Source organism: Malaya genurostris, chromosome 3 (assembly GCF_030247185.1).
Source record: "Malaya genurostris strain Urasoe2022 chromosome 3, Malgen_1.1, whole genome shotgun sequence".
NCBI lineage: Eukaryota > Metazoa > Arthropoda > Insecta > Diptera > Culicidae > Malaya > Malaya genurostris.
Window position 1 is genome coordinate 174,208,704 of NC_080572.1, and position 17,884 is coordinate 174,226,587.

Genomic DNA, 17,884 nt, shown 5'->3' on the forward strand with positions numbered 1-17,884 from the left:
ACTCGATGCAATTTTTTAGGCCTTTTCAAAGTGGGTTTTAAATATTTAAAATTATCAAAAGTTCAACTCATATTAAAAAATGGAAAAATGTTTTCCAATCAAAATATGAAAAGGAATTGCAAAAGTACAAACCTTTACGAAGAGATTTCATTTTTAAACGTGTAAATAAATTGAGTTATCGCGAAGCAACACGTTTTTTAAGATAATATATTGATCGTGCGAAGCTCACTTAGAGATGTGCGAAGCAGCTCATACCGGTGAGCAGCTCCGAACCGATCAGCTCACTAAAGGGAATCGATTCAATGTATTAGCTCATCAGCTCGTTTAAATTGAACTGAAGGTTTGTTTTGAGCACCGTTTTTTTTTCATATGCATGATCGAAATCTTTCATGCACAAAGAACAATGCTATGCGAACTAACTTGTTTGCGAATTATTATTATGTCATATTTGAGAATATCTGCAAAAGTGGCATCCCTAAATGTACCTTAGCATACTGAGTGAGAAGTAAGATTTCTTATTGACAACGGCTCATTCAATATGTTGAAGAAGGATAAATACACATTTGGAAAAACGAACAATGCATGCACACATTTCTTCTCATTTATAACTCGCTCTTCAAGAGCCGAAAATCCGTTTAGCTTGTAGCTTGTTTCCACCTTACCAGCAGGGATGCGAGGTCATTTTTTAAAAAATCTGTGATCAAGCCAAAAACCTGTCTGTGCAAAATCTGTGCACGGTTCCCCGTTTCCATAATAACTAATCGGAATCATTTTGGTAAGCAAAAAAAAAGGTCTCACTATTTCCTAACGCTCTGTAATTTTTGGTGCTAAACTGTGATCAATTTCAAAAATCTGTGATCGATTTCAGAATCTGTGTAAATATGTGACCATTTTCAGAAATCTGTGAAAATCTGTGCAATTTTTTTTAAATCTGTGCAAAAGGTTGAAAATCTGTGGAACACAGATTAATCTGTGAAGCTGGCATCCCTGCTTACCAGTGCGGTGAACTGGTGAGCTGCGGTTTTTTTAAAAAGGGCTGTGAGCTATCAGCTCTTTTTAAAGATTCGATTCACTGGAATAGCTCGGGAACGAATTTCTCATCTCTACGCTCACTGCAAAAATGAGTTACAGAAATAGCAGACGCGTGACACCCTCCGTTTCTTAATCATGCATCGTTCCAGCACGGCCATAGTGAAAATGAGTCACACGAGTAGTACTCAGGATATTCTTATTATAAAATAAATTGGATTAGGAATATAATTTCCTAAAAGTATTGTAAAAGTTGGCTGCATTAAGCTGCATATTTCGCTTCGGTACAAGGTTTCCTACGTAACAATAGGTAAAATGATGTGTAACTTTTTCAGAAAAGATTAAACCTATGCATTACCTTCTACAAAATTATGGGATTTTATATTTTCTGCAATTATTCCAAACAAAATATGTAAAAAAATAACTTGAAACAAGTTATGATTAGAAAACTAGTTTTAAGGGGGTTGTCATAATTCAATAACTAAAACTAACTTTGGAATGGCCTAAAAAAAAAGTTCCATTGAGTTCCACTTAGAATTTTTTTTTAGTATTGGGCATATCTTTTCCTATAAATTTTGTTAAAATCAGCTGCATGAAGTTGCATATTTCGCTTCGGTGTAAGGTCCAGAAAACAACAAACCTATGCACTACCTTCAACAAAAATATGGGATTTTTTATTTTCTTCAATTATTCCAAACAAAGTATGCATAAAAAAGTAACTTGAAACAAGTTATGAATAAAAAATTGATTTTAAGGGGGTTGCCACAAAAACGCTTTGTAAATCAGAAACGGTGCAACATACACTTTTGGTATATTTGACAAAGTAAATTATTTTTAATAGTTCTAAAAGTTTGTCGAAGTAAAAAAATTTCTATCATTTCAGAAAAAAAGTTATGGTTATATTTTTTGTCAAAGTAGCCCATGAACAATTAGGGATAGAATAAAATTACGCGGTATATATTTGTAAATAATTTCTTAAAAGCAACTATATGCACTAAAAGAACGGTTTGGCAGCTACTGATATATGTCCACGTTTTCATTGATTCGAACCACTGTGCGATTGTGCGATTGAAAAAGCGCAAATTAATTGTATGATGTGCAACAAGTTTCTTGTTTGATATGTTCCATAGCAGTGATATTTGTTATGTAGGAACCGAAAATGAAACTACTCAAATGAACTTATTATAGAATCAGTTAAATAAACCGACATGGAACCTATTCCTTTTAGGTTTTAGATTTGGTTTCACAAGCAGTAATATGTAAAATGTAAACATGTAAAATCATTTGTCAAACATATCTAACATGAGTAACCGTTCTGCAGCAATTGTGAAACATGCCAATTTTAACAAGTTTTAATTGCTACTTGGGTTTAATAAAAACTAGTAGAGTTTGTACGTCATGTTGGTGGCCGTACGAACCGACTTCGATTATACCGGTTTTTGGGTTCCGGTGCTGGAAGTACATATTATAGTGAAGCCACTGCGTTTCTAATGAATGGCCTAACAAGAGAATTTTATTTAATTCCGGTGTTAACCGGTATTTGGTCGTCATCCGAGGGTCTTACTTTGTTTTTTAAACCATTCTAACCAGGCTAGATATGAAATAGCTTTCTACTAGTATACGTAATACTTGTCTGTCTAGAATAAACATTCAAAATTCTTTAAAGATCTGGATTCTTTAACTAAATGTTAGATCTGTAATCCGAACCTGAATTTTGCAACTGACTTTTGAGCTATAATTTAATTTCTAATTCAGTTTCAGAATTTAATTCCTAGGCTCAGTATCATAACTAAGAACTCAAACTGCATGCTGCAAGTAAATTCGGATTCTGGAACTATATTTTTGAACTGAATTCAGTTCCTTTATTCAGTCTAACAATTCAAGTTCAAAATTCAGTTCTTGAAATTAATTCTAAACCTGGACTCTGAAAATAAGTTCAGTTTCATAATTCTAGAACTAAATTCATGTACTGGATCTGGATTCCGAACCAGAATTTAGAGTCTTTTACGAATTTAGAATTTAGTTCTTGAATTCAGTTTCAGTTCCTGATCCAGAATTTTAGTTCTAGTGTAGGTAAATAATTGATAGTAAAAGGTATTCAACAGTTATAAACATCGAATAATTTATGGTAATCGGTTCTTTTTAGAAACATTGAAATATGCTCAACGAATTATTCTCTATTGAGTATGTAAATCTTCAAAGCTTTCAGTTGGGAGCTCCAAAATTTTCAAAATGAAAGTCAACATATAGACCATAGACCAAATGGAGATTAGCATATAGGGACTATAGACACCAACTGTAACTGTTACCGATAATTACATGCAATTTTTGTTTCCGTTTAGATTATTTATCAACAGTTGTTCCATTTTTGCCAAATATAAAATTCAGATCTCTAATGCCATTAACTGGGCCATTGACAGCTATTGATTAATTTTCTACCTAAGTTTGAGTACTTTCCATTCAATGTCGGGGCTCCGTTCAACAGCTTGATTTCAGGTTGAATGTGTCATTAGATTCATGTAAAAATGTGCTGAAGGGTAAGTTTTATTAACTCAATAGTAGTTTATATTTCCTGTACCCCTGAGCTTAATTGACTCAGATTTAGGATTAATGTGGATTACCCAATTTTAACTTATTGAACTTCCACTGCTGAAAGGTTTTGCTCTTTTTGTTTTGACTACAATGGAAAGAGTGAATGAAAGGAAAGATTCAAAACCGCACAAAATTAAGTTGTTTCCGTTAGCAAATATGTTACTTGAACGATGTACCCGGTTTTGGGTGCATTGCGTAAAACTCTAGAACAGCTGTGCCATGTCATTGTATCAAGGTGTTCCTCTTTGTGCCCTGATAACAACCGATAGAGCAAATGAAAAGTACGATCTAAAAAAACTCAAAAAGTAAGTGAAAACGGTTAACCGTTGCGTACTTCTTCGTCTCCTTATAGATATGTAATCTCCATTTGAGCCTTTTACTTTTTTTATGTAGATAATTCCTACCACGAATTTGGGCTCATTTTTGATACAAATTCCTCAAACCAATTGTATGGAAAATAATACAGAACCGGAAGAGTTAGTCATAAAGACTGTCCCAGAAAGTATGGACGCAACCAAAAACCGCTGCCATTTCACAATGGTTCAGAATTTTCATGGCTGCGTCCTGTTGTTAACACTCTTCTCTAATCACTCGTGTAGTTGTTTGTTCGTTTTCGTTTGTTTGTTTCGAAATGCGTGGACTTTCAGCAGAACAACGTCGAAAAATTGTGTACAAATGGTGCACAGAACGCGGACTGTCACTGAGAAAGATAGCGGAGTATGTGAAAAAGCCGTGCGAAATGCAATCAGGAAGTTCAGTGAGGATAACACCTTTGAGGATAAACCGAAAACGGGTCGAAAAAAGGTCCTTCTAACCCACAGTTGGATAAACGTATACTGAAGGCGTTCGAGCAAAAAAAAGGAGGTTTCTGTTCGAAAAATTTGGTAAGAAAGCTATGGGCTGGTAAGCAATTTGTAGCTGCGGCAAGATTTCGAAACTCTTAATCACCACTGCTTCAATGAACAGCGAAATATACATCAAGGAATGTTCACAAAAACGACTTCTACCCATGATTCGAAGCCACAAGGATCCTGTTGTCTTCTGATTAGATCTTGCTTCTTGCCACTACTCGAAATCAACGGTAGAATGGTATACTACCAAAAATGTCACTTTCATCCCAAAAGACATGAATCCACCAAATTGCCCACAACTTCGACCAATTGAGGAATTTTGGGCATTAACGAAGGCACATCTTAGGAAACATGTCTCGGCAGCCGAAACCATTCAACAGTTCGAAAAAGATTGGAAAAAAGTGTCAAAACTTGTCGCCAAGAAGTCTGTACGGAATTTAATGAGGAACGTTCGCAAGAAGGTGCGCCAGCTAGTCTACAATGGCTGAGTAGCAAATGTTGAGAATAATATTCTGTTGTTGTGGTCTAATATTATCAGTATATCGAATAAAATTTGGATATCTAACACTTGTGAATTATTTACAGCGAAATCAAAGTGCGTCCATACTTTCTGGGACAGTCTTTATGATCATCGAACTTGATCAATAATATAATAGTAGCTTTCAAATGTGCTTAAACTTGTTCAAATCGGCTCCGAGAAATTTGAGCGTATTGAAAAAAGTGCATTTTGTCGGTTACGTTACTTGTACGATCAAATTTCCGGAGTGTCAGACATCGCTTAGAAAATTGAAAAAAAATCTTCGAAAGGTTTACACGCACTTACAAACATACACACACAGATTTTTTCCGATGTCGTCGAGCAGAGTAGAATGGTATAAAACACTATGGGTCTCCAAAGCTCCGATCAAAAGTAGGATTTTCTAGCAATTTTATTACCTTTCTATAAAGAAAGGCAAATTAAACTTTTCCCTTTAACATGTTCCTCACCTACCGTTGCGATAAATTTGCATACTGGTCGATCATATTTAAGCATTTGACAGAAGAACAGAACGACCCAATAAGAATTAACCGCTGATTGCTTTCCATGGTGATTGAAAATGTGTGCAATTAACGTGTTAAAAATTTCCGCAAAGTAAATTAAATCACGCGTAATTTCCAGTGCACAATTTATTATTATTACTTTCATTTGTGTTATAGAGAAATCAACAGGCTGTTCAATGGATTTATTATTATTTTTCCTCCATTTCTCAAGCTGCTTTCGGTGTTTGTTAGATTAGAATTGAATATGAGTTCAGACTCTGATTTTATGACTGAATAAAATAATGGATGTAATCGGCGCATCGTGATACTATATGATAGACATAGACCAGAAATTATTCCGAATTCAAAAGTGAGCACAATTGCATGAATAAACCCTTTAGTGATGTACCAGCTGTGCCAGTTAATACTGCAGATTTTTTTCAAGATATCTCTCTGTAAACAGGGATCAGTTCATCGTTGAAATTATTGCGTCATTGTTTTATGTTACTTCTCGTTCCAAAAAGGCGGGTAAGTAATGTCACAGAATACAAATAAAATTGACATGCTTATTCCACACTTCCGAATATCTTTAATCGTTCATATTAGTTGATTGTGTGAATTCTGCTACTTTTAATGCTTCGCTTCGAGAATGGTAACGTTGCATCTATAATTAAGTAGGATTTATTGACGACAAACATAATCTACAATACAATTACGTAGCACCAATTAGAGTGAAAAATACAATAAACAAAGCAATAGCAGCTTTTAGGTGGATTTACATACTCAATAGAGGAAAACTTTGCATAATCCTTTGGGATTATGTTATTGTTTCTAACAAGAACTGATGTAAGGAAACTGTTGAGTACCTTTTAACATCAATTATTCACCTACACTACACACTTAAAAAAATCCCTGTGATTTTGCATCTTATTAGATGCACATAAATGGAGCGTCGCAGTTCACGCAAATTCACGTAGAAGAGCATTTAATATTGTGTCTAAAATTCCATGACATGAAATTCGTTGAAATAAAAAAAAGAATACTGATAGCAACCGCCGCGCGACTTGAACCGAGAATCATTGGATCGCGTGTACGTCTGTTAATTGACTGAGCCACAGAAGCATACATCTGCTTGGTTGGTAAAAGGTGCATTTAAATTCATACAGTCGCACCTGCTAGCATAATGCAAGTTACAGTCGAAACCAGTATAATTCAAGCTAATCTAACATTAAGTCAATACAAATGACATTTTCCGTCATTTGACGAATTAGGTCTTTATGAATTACATCGCATGAGGAATTGAATCACCTGTATTGTTCAAATTTTTCTGGTGTGTAGAACTAAAATTCTGGACATGGTTAATGAACTGAAACTGAGTTCTAGAACTAAATTCTACACAATATTTTAATTTCACAGGTGACTTAATCCCTTATACGATGTAATTCATAAAGACCTAATTTGTCGAATGAAGGAAAATTTTATTTGTAATGACTTAATGTTAGATGAACTTGAATTTTACTGGTTTCGACTGTAACTTGCGTTCTACTAGCAGGTGTGACTGTATGCATTTAAATGCTCCTTTTACCAGCCATGCAGATGTGTGATTCTGTGGCTCAGTTGATTATCAGACGAACTTGCGATCCAATGATTCTCGGTTCAAGTCGCGGTGGGTTGCTACAGAGTTCTTTTTTTATTTCAATGAATTTCATGTCATGGAGTTTTAGACACAATATTAAATGTTCTTCCACGTAAATTTGCGTGAACTGCGACGCCCCATTTATGTACATCTAATAAGTTGTAAAAATTTTTAAGTGTGTATATATGGAACAGACTCATAATTGAGTTGCAAAATTCTGGTGGATTCCGAATCAGGTACAGCTCCTAAATTTAACAGATCGGCTGAAAAGTTCGTATCGTTTCTATGAGAGCGCGCCACTAGAATTAAATCCATACCATTTTCAGTTAGTACCAACCTTCAAAAGATACGTGTATAAATTTGACTGCTGTCTGATTATTAGTTTGTGAGATGTTGCATTTTGAGTGAAGCTACTTTTGTTATTGTGAAAAAAATGGAAAAAAAGGAATTTCGTGTGTTTTGATGAAACACTACTTTTTGATGAAAAAAAGTGCCGCCGATACCAAAAAATGGCTTGATGAGTGTTATCCAGACTCTGCACCGGGCGAAGGAATAATTCGTAAGTGGTTTGCAAAATTTCGTACCGGTCATATGAGCACCGAAGACGATGAACGCAATGGACGTTCAAAAGAGGCTGTTACCGATGAAAACGTGAAAAAAATCCACAAAATGATTTTCAATGACCGTAAAGTGAAGTTGATCGAGATAGCTGACACCCTAAAGATATCAAAGGAACGTGTTGGACATATTATTCACGAATATTTGGATATGAGAAAGCTTTGTGCAAAATGGGTGACGCGTGAGCTCACAATCGATCAAAAACAACAACGAATTGATGATTCTGAGCAGTGTTTGAAGCTGTTATATCGAAATAAAACCGATTTTTTTCGTAGATATATAACAATGGATGAAACATGGCTCCATCACTTCACTCCGACACTGTCCAATCGACAGTCAGCTGAGTGGACTGCACGCGATGAACCGAACCCAAAGCGTGGAAAGACTCAACAATCGGCCGGTAAGGTTATGGTGTCTGTATTTTGGGATTCGCATGGTATAATTTTCATCGACTACCTTGAAAAGGGAAAAACCATCAACAGTGACTATTATATAGCGTTATTAGTGCGTTTGAAGGACGAAATTTCAAAAAAACGGCCTCATTTGAAGAAGAAAAAAGTTTTGTTTCATCAAGACAATGCACCGTGTCACAAGTCGATGAAAACCATGCTGAAATTGAACGAATTGGGCTTCGAATTGCTCCCTCATCCACCGTATTCTCCAGATTTGGCCCCCAGTGACTTTTTCCTGTTCTCAGACCTCAAGAGAATGCTCGCTGGTAAAAAATTTAGAAGCAATGAAGAGGTAATCGCTGAAACTGAGGCCTATTTTGAGGCAAAGGAAAAATCGTACTACAAAAATGGTATCGAAAAGTTGGAAGATCGCTATAATCGCTGTATCGTCTCTGATTGCAATTATGTTGAATAATAAAAACGAATTTTGGCAAAAAATGTGTGTTTCTATTAAACGATACGAACTTTTCAGCCGAACTGTTAGTTCCAGAATTATCATGCTGAAATTATTTTTAGAATAATTTCAGCATGATAATAGAAGGTTTTGAATTAAGTTCAAGAACTGAATTTTGAACTTGAATTGTTAGATTGAATAAAGGAACTGAATTCAGTTCCAAAATATATTTCCAAAATCCAAGCTCCGAATTCAGTTCCGGCATGTAGGTTTTGAATTCTAGAAATATTTTCTGAAACTGAGCCTAGGAATTAAGTTCTGAAACTGAATTATGGAACTGAATTTAGAAATTAAATTATGGTTTAGGAGGCAATTCCAAAATTCAGGTTAGGAATACTGATCTAATATTGAGTTCTTTTTCGACTTGAAACAGAGGATTCTGAATTGGATCCGGCGGAAGATTATAAATGGATTTATTGTGAGAACCCAAGGATAGAAAATCATCGGTCGATCATAACTAATGATCGACATCAACTGCGAAACCTAATCGGAAAGAAGACGGTGCAGTGAGTTTGGTGGAATCCGAAAGATGTTTTTGTACTATGAGCTTTTAAAACCAGCGAAAACCTTATATACTAATACAAATTGAAACAGGCATTGCTCGAAAAACGACCAAAATGCTCTACAAGAAGTGAGAGAGCCATTTTACAGCACTATAAGGCCCCGATACCCGATCAGATGGTAATAACAGAATTTCAACAACTAGAGTAATTTATTTCAGAAATATTTTGTAACAAATTTTGAAATATTTTTGGATGGTAAGCTGTTAAAATAACAAAAATAATAACAAAAAAGACCCTAGAGGGAACAAAATCGTAACAGATTTTGAAACGTTTGTATCACAATTATTACTGTATTTGATATAACTACAGAAGTCCGAAAGCAGGAATTTGGAAATTGTTGAATGATTTTTTGTTATTAAATGAATAATTTATTTAGTAATCTATTTTCTTCGTATAGTTTTTTTAAAGTTCTGATCATTATAGTTCGATATAAAGCATTGAAAGAACCCATGTTTCCAATTAAGTAGTGTTATCATAAGTTTTAACTGTTGATATACTTGTGTTATGATTTAGTTATGTGCATCTGTTCGGGACCCGATCAACAAGCGGCAACAAGTTTATAACAAAAAGATGTTTTTGTAGCAATCACTGATATAAGTCTGGTCTCGTTAGTAGTTAAAATATCAAAATTTTCTAACAAGTATCAAAAAGAGAAATCATTTAGATACGTTATGTTTATCGGGTACACACCGCGAAAGCTGTCAAACTAATCATTCCTTAACTGAGATGAATACTTTTGCTCTAATTCCATACTCTCCATGTTTGGTCCTTTTCAACTATCATTTGTTTTCATCAATGCCTCTCGCACTTGCTGAGCAGCACTTCACTAATTATGAAGATGTAGCTAATTGCTTTACAGCTGGATCGCTCAAAAGATTTACAGTTCTTTCTATGTAGTACCAACGTGAGTTGGTGGACAAATGAAAAAAAAAACACCTAGTGGTGTAATGATGCCTTTCTTATATATATAATACTGTGGTACTCTATTCAAAATGTTTCTCTTCGATTTTTGAAAGAAACCAAGGGATTGTTTCTGCAAACTCTGCAATTTTCTGATCGGTTAGGCCATCCATTAGAAAACGAAGTGGGTTCACTATTATATGTACTTCCGGCTCCGGAACTCGAGAACCGGTATAACCGAAGTCGGTTCGTAGAGCCAAAAACTAACATGACGTACAAACTCTACTAGTTTTTATTCAAATTTTGAAGATTTTATACGAAAATATGTAGTAATTTTTGGACGAACCATAAGACCTTCCATTTGACCCTAAGATTGGGAATAACGGTTTTGAGTCCAGCTTAGAATTTTTTTACGGTTTTTGTTTCGCCGGTTTAAGTGACGGTGTACAATATTGAACACACTTTACCCTATAACTCCGGAACCGGAAGTCGGATCCATATGAAATTCAGGAATACGGTGTGGGACATTTGAATCTAAGTTTGTGGAAATCGGTCAAACCGTCGCTAAGAGAAGTGAGTGAGATCAATTTTTTAATATATAACGACTACTATTTCCGGTACTTCCGGAACCGGAGACCGGGGACCAGGATAGCCGGAATGGGTTTGTTTATTTGCCTACTGATATTGGCTATCGATTCGTGTAGTTTTGAGACCAGATTTCATTGAGAAGTTTGTTTGTCTATCACTTCCGGAGCGACCGGAACGGTATCCGGAATAATAACACGGGCAAAATACCGATTCTAGAAATGAGCAAAGCGAGTTAGGATTTGGGGAAAAGAGTATATTTTCATGATAATACACCATGATTAAAGTTCTCGGATCATGATTCATTTGGACTGATTTCGCTGAAATTTAAATGTAACGCACCTGACTTTGTTTGGTATAACTTTAGGCTTGTTTCTGGTACGAAGGTAATCTTTGCAACATAAATTCAGGCGTTATGTTTTAAAATGTGAAATGGAATGGGGCGATGAACGTATTTTGAACGCGATTTTAACTAATCATTAACAATTAAAATATTAAGTTATGACAAACGACGATGTCTTAAATAACGTGTTTACTTGCGTTCATTGCTCCAGTTTTGATTTTGTGTTTCAGAATTTAAACACTTTAACGAACAGCATGAAAAACATGTGTGTATCAAACCTCCTGGAAAGAAACTCTATGTTGAGTTCTTGCAAATACCGCGGATTGATATTTCCTTTTACCTTTTCAAAGCATCGTTTGCAAAATCGTCTTACTTAAAATATTTAGGTGAATCAATACAGCTTATGTGGTTATATCTATGAAACAAATTAATCGAAGTGGTTGAACAAAAAGTTTTCTTATTTTCGTTAGTTGGCGTTCCAAATTCACATTCCAATTTATTTTTCGGTTTACCCTAGCTCTTATTCTAACCACAATAGTCACAATAAATTTGTGGGAATACATTCATATATATTCATTCAATATATAACATTTATGTTTGCCAAATGAAAAGCGTATCGTTCTTAGTATCTTATAATGTTAATTTCCGGTAAATTATCTTTATGTTGTCAATTCTCTGTCAGCCGTTAAGTAAAACAACCCAATTACGAGTTTCGAGTTTTGAAAGAAATATATTCTTCAACTAACGCATTTCCTCACCATGAAATATTTTCATGGGAGAAGACTTATTGCTCATGTTTTCATGAGAAGTTGAAATGATTGGTATCATGATTTTCTAATCATGGTAAATTCAATCTCCTCTCCTAGACTGAATGCTCGCATCTTGGATTTAACACCCATCAAATTCTGTGCAACATTGGCGTCATCTTTCTTACACACTGTTATCCATTCTTTCTTCAAATTCTTCTCACTTATGAAGACCTTCCCTATTTTTCAAATCTTGCTTTTCACAATAGACCACAATTTTTCAATTGGTAAGAGTTCTGGTGAGTTTGGCACATTTTCCTCCTTTGGCGAAAAAAAAGAAACAATGTTGGCTTCGTTCCACTCCACCATCGGTTGAGAAGATATCCATATCCATATCGGGCCAACACAGAGTGTCACCTTTATGAGAAAAGAAGTAGGGCAGCGGGCGCTTCTGGAAACATTCTTCTTTATATATTTGGCGTTGATGGTGTTGGTTGTTATGTACAGCCATCTCCAAGAAAATTGAGCAGTAAAAAAACAACTCGTTTTGTCGGTTACCTCACTTATACCTTTATATCTCCGGAATTAGAAGCGACAGCCATTTGATCTTCAAATCTGATCAATGGCCCAATAATAGCTTTCAAACGAACTTATTAAAATCGTTTCAGCCGTCTCCGAGGAAATTAAGCGGTAAAAAAGTTACGCGTTTTGGCAGTTACGTAACTTACACCATCATATATCCCGAACCAAAAGTCACAGACATTTGATCTTCGAACTCGATCAATAGCCCAACCGTAGCTTTCAAATGAGCTGAAACTTGTTGAGATCGGTTCAGCCATCTCTGAGTAAATTGAGCGGTAGAAAATTCGTTGAAATGTGCACGCACACAGAAATTTTCCGATCTCGTCTAGCAGAATCGAATGGTATATAACACTATGGATCTCCGAGGCTCCGCTCAAAAGTCGGGTTTTCCAGTAACTCTAATACCTTTCTATAGAAAAAGGCAAAAACAACATTATTGAATGAATTCACTCACATCGCCTAGCATCGTCATTCGAACTGTGAAAGATTCTTCGACCCTTGCTAAATATTTTAGTATAATCTAATGCACACATTGGTCGGCCTACTGTCGAAAACGTAATTAATTCTTTGAATTATTGCTCGCATTTCGCTGAATGATAGCACCGCGCGGAAGCGTTACTTGAAACTTCCCACTCATGATACGGAAAGAAAATATTTACCAGTGCCGAGATATCTCCTTCACTTTTACTACCAAAGAATTTCGGTTTTATTTTTCTACGCATTTAATTTAATTCAAGTTGCGCATTTAAGTTCGCAAAAAATGATTCGTTTTTTGCTTTGTTTATGTTTAAAATTTTATAATAATAGTGAAAGTTGCAACAGTGACAAATAATTGTTCAGATCCTATTTCTGTTTCCAAAATATTGGTCTTTAAGAGATTGCATTTTTGTTCATCGGCAATGTAAACATTAATTGCTATCAGCAGTGGAAATTCTTATCCAATAAGACCGTCAATTTCACCGCTTGTTGTACCGGAAAATTACATGATACTAAGTTCGTTAAAAAATGATTACAGTAAACAATAATCTGTCAGGTGTGAGTATGCTAGTGTGGTAATAATCGGGATAATAATCGGGATGACGAGAAAGAACCATGACTAAGTGCACGAGCCGCTACATGTAACTCATTCGAAATGAACGTGAAATTAAATCCTAATGGGAAAAGTTTTGTTCGTGAAACAGCGTTTGTTTCACCGCAACGAGGGATTGGTGAGAAATAACATACATATTGGAACATCTATATTTTCAAGTAGATTGTGTTGATGAATTTGAAATATTCAATTTTGGTACATCTTTATCAAGGAACAAAAATTAAGAGACAATAGCTATAGTTTCATTTGCTATCAGAAAATATATTAAGTATCATATTTCCGTATTCAAGCAAACCAACTTTGTCTAATTTTATGCGTTCAGCTAATGATAGTAAATCAATGAGTAAAAAGGTTTTCCGAAGGCACAGCAACACAGGAAAAAGCACACGTCTGTTCTGTTTTTACCTCGACCCGTACGTGACAAATGAGGAAATTATTCAGAAGCAAACCGCGTCGGTAATTGGTAAGTGATTTACTTTCATTTCGTTCACCACATAAAATGTTTTATTTTACTGTTGTCTCTACATTATAAACCTCTTTTTTTTTTGAAAATAAAAATTGGCCAATGGGTGCCAAGCTGTCGAGGGGACGTAATTTTGTTGAGTTAATCAGTGGATAACCACTACTCTGAAAACAAACTGTATTGAATACTACTTCCGTGCATGTTACGATTTTATACAACCGCTGTGTGATTCACCCCACAGAATTCACTGCACACGCAACCATCAATCTAGTTTACCGTATGTCCCCGGATGTCTTATGAATACTGATATGAGGGATTTTTACTGTTAGGATAGGATAAATTAAAAGAGCCAATTTCTCCTAAGAAAACAGTCGCCTAATCTTCTAAATGCTTTCTATTCGTCAATTTAATTTTGTTTCACCATTTTTTTTTGCTTTCGCTAAAAATATATCTCGACCTAGCCAATTGGATTGGGATGACATTTTGTTTGCAAGAATTCCACGCTGATCAAGATTACGTTAAAATGTGTCTCGATCACAGTGGTAAACCTTTGCAGAGCATTTTTGTGCTTTGATTAATGGTTCCTCACAGATAAAAATATTTTGTGAATTTACATTTATTTTCATGCACATATTTGGAGCAGGCAATTGAATGGAAAGTTACATTACAAAACTAAGCGGTTTGTAAATATACAGTCTTGTTCAATGAAAAACTAAATGAATCTTAATGTAATTTTACATCGATTATGGTTTTCAATCAAATTTTCGATTTACGTGATGTGTATTTCATAGTACTATCGATTTATATGTCGAGTAAATTTCATTCAGATAGTGATGGAGGAATGAAGAATAAAATTCTGTCGTATCTGGTTTCGTGTATTCATGAACTCTTTGTAGTATGCATTCCCGGTGATACAGTTTAAGGAGACTGTAAAAGTCACGTATGGAGATATTCAATATTAAATAATTTCCACTTGTTGATAAGTGTATTAATTTTCATAATGAACTAGCATGCAAAAAGCAAAAACTGTCAAAACTAGCATGTCAGGAAGTAATACACTGAAGTTTCTTTTTACGCGGGGGATACGCGTAAAAAAACCGCAAAACAAAAAGAAATTATTTTGATGTCAAATGTCTTAGAAAAGCATGAAATATTGAGATATGGTATAATCTAAAAAAAAAAATTTATTTTGAAAAACGACTTTGGGACTTAAAAACTTTTGATGTTTCCGAAATTTCAAAGATTGTCAGTGTCAGAAAGTTGACTTAAAAAAATTTTGGGATAAGACCAGATCTCGACGTTTCATGCATTTCTAAGACAAAACAAGAATAGCTTCGTAAATCAACGTAAAAAAAACTGTTTTAATCCACCTAGTGGTGTAATGATGCCTTTCTCATGTACATATAATGTTGTGGTATTCTATTTAAAAATTTTCTCTTCGATTTTTCAAAGAAACCAAGAGGTTGTTTATGCATAACATACAGAATAAAACAGTGCTTTGATTGCGTAGGTCATCCTTAAGAAAACGAAATAGGTTCACTATTATATGCCCGTCCGACACCGGAACCCGAGAACCGGTATAATGAAAGTCGGTTCGAACGGCCACCAACTAACATGACACACAAACTCTTCTAGTACGCACTCTAATGGCGTTTTTCATTGAAAAACACTGGTGGCGTGTAAATTTTCATCCATTATAAAAATCGCCACACGAACATTTTTCAACTTCTTTGTATAGACGCCAAACAAAAACTAATCGTACGATATGCGTCAAAATTTGACAGAATGTGTATAAAAGTGTTGCCAACGTTGAGAGAATAAAAGTTTACCGATTGGACAAGCGCGGGAATTTTAAAATGAAAATTCCGGTTCTTTTTTGATCATAAGGTATGTATGAATTGCATACATATATTTCTAACTTTGGTCGATTTACACAGATTATTTGGATTATCATTCGGCCTATCACCTACGAATTGGTCCTCAATCGTTAATCGAATCTTTGCAACATCTCTGAGAAATAATTGAATAAATAATATGAAAATGGATGCGGTTGCCATAATAACGTTGTGATCAAGAGCACTGAAATGAAAATTGTTTGCTTATGCAAAGTGAACTAATTATACAATTCTCACAAGTATGTTAATAAAGGAATAACATCACATGCAACTGATATCTAGAAAAAAATCTCGTAGAAAACAAAAACTCTAACCAAATAACTTTTATCATGATCTTTTATTAGTATATGCATGATTGCGTATAACTATAGTATGTATATTCGTCCTATTATTTTTATGTATGCCGAAATTCTACCCTGTTAAGTGTATGTTCCAAACTTTGAAATCCAAAACTGTTGAATGTTTTCGAAAACACTGTAACCCACCTTTATTGTCTATGGACGACGGATGTAGGAACTGTGCAAAATCGTCAGCAGGATACTCGTCACTCTGACTGTAATCCCAAGGACTGCAAAGTCTAGTCATCCACAACGATTGGAGACCTGGAATTGCGAAGAAAATAAAACCTTGTCAAATGAATAGAATTTTACGGGGAATAATATTGCAGGGTATTTAAATAAATTCGTTTCGTTACCATGTGCAAGTAAAAAGTTGTGTAGTTTTGTATTGCCAACACCATAAAACATAAAATGTGTTACAAACCCGGGCTGGCGGCTCAAAGCGTAGAGCGCTGGTCTTACAAGCCACTTGTCGTATGTTCGAGCCCCAACCTGGAAGGATTCTTATGTTGTTGAACTTGAAGCAAAACCCAACAACTTTCGACTTAAACTGCAGTAAAATATATGAATTTGACAGAAGTTGGGATTGGAACTGGGTTAGTTTTTTCTTCAAGCGAAAACGGCATTAGTGTCAGTAGGATCATAACACCAGCAATGGTTTTGTACGCTATGAATCGGCTGTGACGTCTGTTGAGACAGAATGTCAAGTTCCAAACAGGCCCGTACCCCGGATTTAGTTTCGGGAGGGGCCCAGAATAAAAAAATAATCTTACTGAAGATTGCTTAGGCAGATAATTCCCGGTGCGCCACTTTTAATGAACAGCTTAAACTTTTACACTGGAGCTCTCATTATTAGGTATTTAAATAAAATTGATGACTATGACCGAGAGGAGGTTATTGTTTTACATTTCTTAACGTTTACTGTCATGCAATTTCAATCCCACGTGGTAAGCTCGCGCACTTTCTCTTTCCAGTCATCCAGAACAATTGAGATTCTTATTATTATTGTCGGTTAATTTTGCTCCGCATTTATTTTCCATTTTATTTAGTTCTGACACTGTTCACTTCGTATCAAACATTTTTGTTTGTTTCTGTTTCTGATTTCGGGAGGGGCCAGGTCCCCTAGAGCCCCCTATGGGTACTTGCCTGGTGCCACGAAAGGAATGTAATACCAAGACCTTGCATTACATGTCTACATGTTTCAAAACGAAAATCCTACAATGCAGGCATTTATAGAAACATTATAGTTTTTCATTACATTTTTTTTCCATTTAACAGTATTCTGTTTGTTCGACCTCTGTCAAGCCAACAACCTCCAAAATGCCACCCGCTGATGCAGGGTCGGCTCAAGATTCATAAATCATAAAAATAATCCATCCTCTACGTTCCACGCGTTGAAAATTCCCTTTGCCAAAAATTCACTTTCCACGTTCAAAAAATTCAAGAGAATAAAAATGCCTACTTCGCAATGCCTTTATACGGCCCTGTTCTGACGACATTGAACAGAAGTGATCCGAAGTTTTCAGACGGCCAAAATTGCCTCACTTTCCCAAAATGTGAACAAGTTGCACTGGAACTCAAGTTCGAATTGCGCTATTGATTCCCAATTCCCACGTGTATGGGATGAATAAAACATGAAGAAGCGGTTTTCGGAAGGAATAAGGGACCAAAAGAAACCTTGAGGCAACACGACAAAAATCTGAAAATTTATATGTTTATGCGAAGCA

The 17,884-nt window shown here is 35.3% G+C and overlaps 1 protein-coding gene across 5 annotated transcripts in view; it reads right to left on the reverse strand.

The window, feature by feature from the left end:
* Window positions 1-17,884, reverse strand: part of LOC131438139 (uncharacterized) — a 324,280-nt gene that overhangs the window by 112,852 nt on the left and 193,544 nt on the right. For 4 of the 5 annotated variants that reach the window (XM_058607961.1, XM_058607960.1, XM_058607959.1 and 1 more), the window contains one exon: window positions 16,305-16,421. The exons of the other annotated variant lie outside the window; for it this stretch is intronic. In XM_058607961.1, coding sequence (XP_058463944.1) covers window positions 16,305-16,404 — 100 coding nt within the window. In that variant the 5' untranslated portion in view covers window positions 16,405-16,421. The remainder of the gene's footprint in view (window positions 1-16,304; window positions 16,422-17,884) is intronic. 5 annotated transcript variants of the gene reach the window in all.